Genomic DNA, 6828 nt, shown 5'->3' on the forward strand with positions numbered 1-6828 from the left:
CTAGTCGAATTATAATTATGACTCGTCAAAATACAATTGTTCCTATCTTAAATTATATTTATGGATAGTCAAAACAAACTTTTAAATGCTAAAACGGCTTGCCATAAAAGAAGCCTATTCTTTCTGAGCAAGTCCCGTGCAGCGCTGCTGCTGGATGAAGCGCATTGATGGGCGCGATCTAGCTCTCACTCTGGTCGATGCGTGCGCGGGCGCGCTCTTCCAGGAGAAATGCCCATATAAGGAGTTCCACCCTGGTCTACGTCATGAAGAGCCACGATCGAAAAAAAAACTCTCTGCAACTTGTCAAGTCAAGTCAAGTCAAGTCAAGTCTGCTTTATTGTCAATTCTTCCACATGTACAGCACATACACACAGAGAATTGAAATTGCGTTACTCTCAGACCCTTGTACGAACCCGGAAGTACGATATTTGGCACAGAAGCCGTCATATGTCCAAATTGTTTTTTGAAACTTTGTCCATGCTTAGCATGAGAATCCATCTCTTTAACAGTGTAAACAACTCTGAATGCATGAAACGGCATTGTACCCCCCCCTTTAAACATTGGTCCCCCATGTACAGGCCATTAGCAACACCATAATAGAAAAATTAATAACTATGTTTATCTTTAAAAAAAAATTGTGTTAAACACGTACTTGCACGATGTCCCTGACTATATACATTTAAAAATGTTTAAATATTGTATTTTAGTAAATAATGTATTTTATGTTTTCTTTATTACAAATGATTTATAAACATGGAAGCTCAGTTGTTTGAATTTACCATATTTAATGCTAAATTAAATCTTTCTAGACTTGCGTTTTGGGTGAAGTACAGCAGGGGTCAAAAGTTAGGATTAATTAAGGTTTGTTTTTTGTTTTTGGAAGACGTTCACCAAGGTATTTATTTAATAATTAGAATGATTTCTGAAGGATCATGTGACACTGAAGACAGGAGGAATGGCTGCTGAAAATTCAGCTTTGCCATCACAGGAATAAATTACATTTTAAAATATAATAAAACAACAAAACAGTTCTTTTAAACTGTAATAATATTTCATAATTTTACAGTTTTTATTGTATTTTTATAGAAAAAAATGTATCTTTATTGAACATAAGGGACTTGTCAAAAACATTTAAAATTTGTTTAATTATTTAAAACCTTTGGCCAATAGTGTATGCATGTTATATATTGTTGTATTTTTGTATTGTGAAGTATTGTAACAATATATTGTGATGTATTGTAACAGTATATTGTCACACCCCTAATTTGTGATACTTCGCCAAAGCTTCTCTATGCGCAAGATCTTCTTTCCTGTATCTGCTCGCAACTGGTCGGTGATGGAGCAGGTGGTGCTGGAGTATGACGGGCAGAGGGCTATCTTTAACGCCAGTGGCGGGATCTACTCTCCTGCAGAGTATTCTTTCCATTGCCAGAGCGTGAGCAGCATTCAGAGCCCCCTGCTGGTGCCTCGCAGTGCTACGGACAACGCTAACCAATGGACGCTGTCCTTCACTGATTTTCAGGTGCTATTACAGTGCGCTGTTTTTGAGCTGGTAGTGTTAAACGATTCAGCTTCATTTACAAAACCCATATACAGTATACCACAAAAACGCCACATACTGCAGCTGATTGATGTACCATGTTTCCCACAGATCCAAGGCTTCAACGTTACTGGTGAAGACTTCTCGTATGCCAGCGATTGTGCAGGATTTTTCACTCCAGGGATTTGGATGGGCCTGCTGACCTCTCTGCTCATGGTGTTCATTCTTACCTACGGCCTGCACATGATCATGCAGGTTCGCACCATGGACCGCTTTGATGATCCAAAAGGCCCAGCGATTTCAGTGCCTCAGAGTGAGTGATCTGAGCCAACAACCAAAAACTGTCATGTTGTCAAAATTGTAAAAATATGCTTGATTTTGTATGTGTCAAAAAAGATGTTGGTAATCAGGAATTTATGGATCTATCATGAGTCTTTGAGGGTTTTTGAGAGTATGTATATTCTAAGGCAAATAATATTTTTCAAATTTATTTTGATGTCTTGTAGAAAGTGGTGAAATTATTTTCATCTCTCCCTTATTACATTTTTTATTATTTGATTAACTTTGATAAAGCTTTACAATAAGGTTCTATACAAATAAATGCAATAGCTAACATGAAATAACAATGAACAATTCTTTTACAGCATTTGTAATGATTTTATATATAAATTGAAGTTGTATAAATGAACATTGTTATATACTAGTATACATATATATAAAGGAACATGGGTTAACATTATATATTATACAAATTTTATATTTGTAAATTAACGTTGGTCTAGAGCAGTGGTTCCCAATCCTGGTCCTGGAGAACCCCCAACACTGCACATTTTAGATGTCTCCCTATTCAAACACACCTGATTCAACTCGTCACCTCATTAGTGAAGACTCCAAGACCTCAAATGTGTCAGATAAGAGAGACACCAAAAATGTGCAGTGTTGGGGGTTCTCCAGGACCAGGATTGGGAACCAGTGGTCTAGAGATTAATAAATGCTGCAAAAAGGTTGTTCTTTGACATTAGTTTATGATTCCTAATGCATTGAATTGAACCTACACATTTCAGTACACACACAGTGCACATGCATGTTTCTTATGAATGCAATAACGTTTGACATGTTTTGCATTAGAACATCTTGTGCTGTTATTTTTTGGGTTACTGTTATTTATCTTATTTAAATCTGGTGGTTTGTTTCTCATATTGTACTAGATTTGTATATGTTTTTTGTAGATGTACATGAAGAGTTTCCAATATTTAATAATGCCAAATGTACATTTTAAGTGCCTAAGACGGACCAGTCACTGCATGGAAAATGAAAAGTGGTCATTAGGCTGAATTGTGATTTATTGGTTATTAAACTGATAAAAGTGCCATAAGTACCCAGTATTCATGTATTTTCGATGGATAATTGTTTGAATTAATTTATGAGATGCCCACAATTTTAAAAATATAAAGATTGAATGATTTATAGTAGACTTAAATTTGTTTTTAAATGAAAATAGCTTTTCAGAATTTTGCTGTTGGCTGTACAACAGGATGCAAAGTGAATTGAAGTGACTATTGTATATCTGTTAAGCTCATTGGAGCAATATTCCATTCAAAACATGCCATGTCCAGTAGGATTGATGTTCAGTATGTTTTTATTTTACGATGTGTTTTGTTGGGCGTTGTTGTGAAACATACATTGTATATTCTACAGATTCAAATGAGCAGTTCACGTCACTAGATTTGCAATCAGAGCAATGCATTGTAATCATGTTATGAACATCCTTTTTTCTAGTTGAAGGATTAAACTACCACTAAATATCTCAATTGATTGCTCCTTGTAATGATGATTTTAAGGACAATGTTGACTGAACGTTTTTTTTGGCAGCCTTGTGATACAGAAAGCAGCTATGCATGTTGAATTTTGCAATACGAAATGTATCTGCTGATGATGGAGCAACTGGTCTTGCAAAATCTAATTTTACATTAGACATTTGTCAAAGTGAATCAATGCTCAAGTCTGCGATATCTAAAAACTAAACTAAAATGATCAAACGGAAAATATTTGCGTTATGTTTTGACCATGGAGCTTTTATTTTGAGACCATCCAGGCACCTACAGATCTCAGTGAAATACACAATTGCAAGAGGTGGATTTATAGAAGATCAACTTTGTTGAATTTCAGCGTTTGCACCGTCAAAGAGTCAAAGTAGTGGTTCCAAACCATTATTCCAAACAACAGCTAATTGCTACAATAAAACAGTATGATACATATTTGAAATTGCAAGCTGAAAAAACAGTTAAGCAGTCAAATTCAACACACACACAAAAAAAACACTTATTTGGGAAACGATTTTGCTGTTAAAATTGAATTACTTGACAAATTTAACAGAAATGGTAGAAAATATTAGCTGAACTAAACCACAGATAATTTTACATGACTTTAATTTGGCAAAAGCAAATTAGATAAATTACAGCATTTTAAATCAAAACTTTACAAAAAAAATATCTACGATCACAGGAAAGAAAAGTACTGAATTCTCTTTTCTTTTTCTTCATTAGATCTAAGTGTGTAATCAATAGCAAAGCATTTCTAATGTAATTAGAACCTAAACAAATTCTGCTCTACGCATAGTGTTAGACAACCCTGAACAAAAACTCTAGTAGAATGAAAAGGCACTAAGTACTTCAACAGGATTAGACAAAACATTTCATTTCAAATCTGCACTGCAAATCACATTCTGCAGAATATTTACTGGAAGGTTAATATATACATCCTGTTTTATCCAAATGAAAAGTAATAGGCAAAATTAAAACTAAGCCTTATTGACTTCACAAATACTATGGAATAGTTACAAATTCAAACATTAATCTCTTTTAAATCAGAATTGATCAGACTTTCTACATAAATATTCATGCTAAATTTAGCTCTCAACCAAATCAGTGAGGTATGGGACAGTCAGTGCACTTCTTTTGGTGTGAATCTTCAGACATTCTCAGCAACATCATTAACAGAAGAGTGATCACTGCATCAACAGTGTTGAAAATTAAGTTAGAAATGACAAGCAAACACTTTATAAAAGTGAAATCAACCTGACTTATGTGAAGACAGATCTCTTTCAGAGCACAGCATGGGGTGAAGTTAGCGACTGCTAGAAAGGAGTTTGTTCAAATTAAGCTGGGCTTTTCAAAGCAACAGTGGGTCTGATTATGGAGGAATTTGCTGCCAGAAATTAGTCAGCCTTTGACAATTCTGGGAAGTGCTTATTTAAATGATATATACATGCAAGATGCTTCACAGACTTTCTCCATGGCAACTTCATGAACACCTGTAATTAGAGGTGCAAATAGTCATTCACCAAAAAATATAATGCATGCTGTTATTTAAAAACAAAGAATAAATTATATAAATGTTATATAATTATACTACATACTGTATTATACTATATTTTTAAGGTATGAAAACTGGCAGGTCCCAATAACAGCAGGCTCAGGTAAAAAGCCAGAAGAAAGAATAATTTAAGTGTCTAGAAAACACTCAGGGCTGTTGATGCATAAATGAGAGTGTGCATATGCACGTATGTATTTGCTAAATACATGAGGAAGAACCTTCAAAACTCAATGTCCTCCTCCTTACCGATTCCTTTTGTAACACAGCACTCCAACCACAACTAATAACAGAAATAAATTGTTACAAATGATTAACCTTGATTGTAATAAAAAAAAAGATCAAATTCTCATTTTAACAATGTCAGAATCCTACATAAAAAGGACAACAAAACTAATTTTCTTGAATATTTCACAAATAAAAACAAAACTGATACTGTGTGACAGTTGTCAGGGGGATTGGACGAAGTGCACAATTGGATTTATGCTCAGTGAGGGAGGTATATCAGCCCAAGTGTATATGTTTAGCACATTTCTCACACACCAGTAGATTCAGTTATGATTTAAATAGATTATAATAAATGTTGTTAATAATAAATTACACTACAATATACATTAAGTTTACTTTAAATTTAACAGTATTCAGAACAGGAATGCAAAATATAAGTTTAAAGGATTTGTTGTGGAGTGACGAGAACTTAAAAAAAAAACGTTTATTATACGTTAACTTATCTTTTTTTCCTCTCTCTGTTTCTCTCTCTCAACAATGCAATTATGGCCTTGTGTGATAATCAGGTAAGACTTATTTTTCAGAATATAAAGTCATTATCAAAAAGGTAAAATTAAAACATTCTCGGTTTCTTTGCATTTTGTTCATTATAAAAAATTTTAAGCTGACTGATTATATTTTTGGAAAAAATTATTTCATAACTGTTGTTTTTTTCCCCCTGGAACCCAAACTCAGTCAGTTTTAAAGCATAACACTGCTACAACTTAACAAAAGATTTGGTGACTGTATTGAATAAGAAGGTATAGGACATGTAGATTATCAGGTGAAATATGCAGAATTACTTACCCAGACCAATCAAAACAATCACAACAATCACAATCAGTGCAACAACCCATGGAGCTGCTAAAAAAAAAATACATTGTTTAATGGATTAAGACAAACACTTTGTAAAATGTGAAATCCCTTTGTAACACTTGCAACAAAATTAACCATAACCCAGAAGTAAATATTAATTTAAAACTAACTACAATGTCCAACTAGAAATATGACATGACCTGCAGAATGCTCAGAAACCAGCCTATTATAGGATACTCTGAATCTCTGAGCTGTCACAATCCGTCAAATATATGAACTTGCATTTACAGAAATACTAGAATTATCACATTTCATAATCCACCAGTTTCATACATTTCAGATCAAAAAGATCAAAGAGCCAAGGGTGACCGTTACTGACAAGAGGAATCATCAGCTCTACTGAATAGTACAGTAAAAAAGTTTTTTTTTTGTTTTGTTTTTTTTACTAATACTTACGTGTACTTGTAGGTGTTGTGTCTCCTGTGGCATAAAAAAAAATACAGTTAGGAAACCGTAAAACAGGAGGAAAAATGTGTAGATTCTAATACAAACAGATGGATAACCTAGATGGAGTAGATTATTTTAAAAAAGATACAGTGGACAGACAGTTTAAGTAAACAGTTATACAATTATACCAGAGATTAGACTCATGCTAAGAAAAAAAAAAAAAACCGAAAAAAAAAAAAAGATTATTCCCCTAACAGGCCCATTACAAAAAGCTAATAACATTAAAAGGTCATAAACTGCCTTTTTTCAAGTTCTTACTGACGCGGTCTGGATCTTCATTAAAAATAAACTTCATCCACTCTTTTGTTGTGATCAGAAGGAAGGCA

At 33.8% G+C, this 6828-nt stretch overlaps 2 protein-coding genes across 4 annotated transcripts in view; one reads left to right on the plus strand and one right to left on the minus strand.

The window, feature by feature from the left end:
- The first annotated feature begins 1256 nt into the window (after window positions 1-1256).
- Window positions 1257-2131, plus strand: LOC107695847 (V-type proton ATPase subunit S1-like). The gene is made up of 2 exons (XM_016495928.1): window positions 1257-1522; window positions 1652-2131. The coding sequence occupies exons 1-2, from the start codon at window positions 1292-1294 to the stop codon at window positions 1859-1861; spliced, it is 441 nt and encodes a 146-aa protein (XP_016351414.1). The 5' UTR covers window positions 1257-1291; the 3' UTR covers window positions 1862-2131.
- Window positions 2132-3594: 1463 nt separating this feature from the next.
- LOC107695846 (membrane cofactor protein-like) overlaps window positions 3595-6828 on the minus strand; it is a 22828-nt gene continuing 19594 nt past the window's right edge. For 2 of the 3 annotated variants that reach the window (XM_016495925.1, XM_016495924.1), the window contains 4 exons: window positions 6452-6475; window positions 5987-6043; window positions 5162-5195; window positions 4762-4853 (listed from right to left, as the gene is read on the minus strand). In XM_016495925.1, the coding sequence (XP_016351411.1) occupies window positions 4844-4853; window positions 5162-5195; window positions 5987-6043; window positions 6452-6475 (125 nt within the window). In that variant the 3' untranslated portion in view covers window positions 4762-4843. Of the gene's footprint in view, window positions 4854-5161; window positions 5196-5986; window positions 6044-6441; window positions 6476-6828 lie in introns of all 3 variants that reach the window. The other variant, XM_016495923.1, reaches the window with a different exon arrangement.

This window comes from Sinocyclocheilus anshuiensis, unplaced genomic scaffold, assembly GCF_001515605.1.
Source record: "Sinocyclocheilus anshuiensis isolate Anshui unplaced genomic scaffold, SAMN03320099.WGS_v1.1 scaffold234, whole genome shotgun sequence".
Lineage (NCBI taxonomy): Eukaryota > Metazoa > Chordata > Actinopteri > Cypriniformes > Cyprinidae > Sinocyclocheilus > Sinocyclocheilus anshuiensis.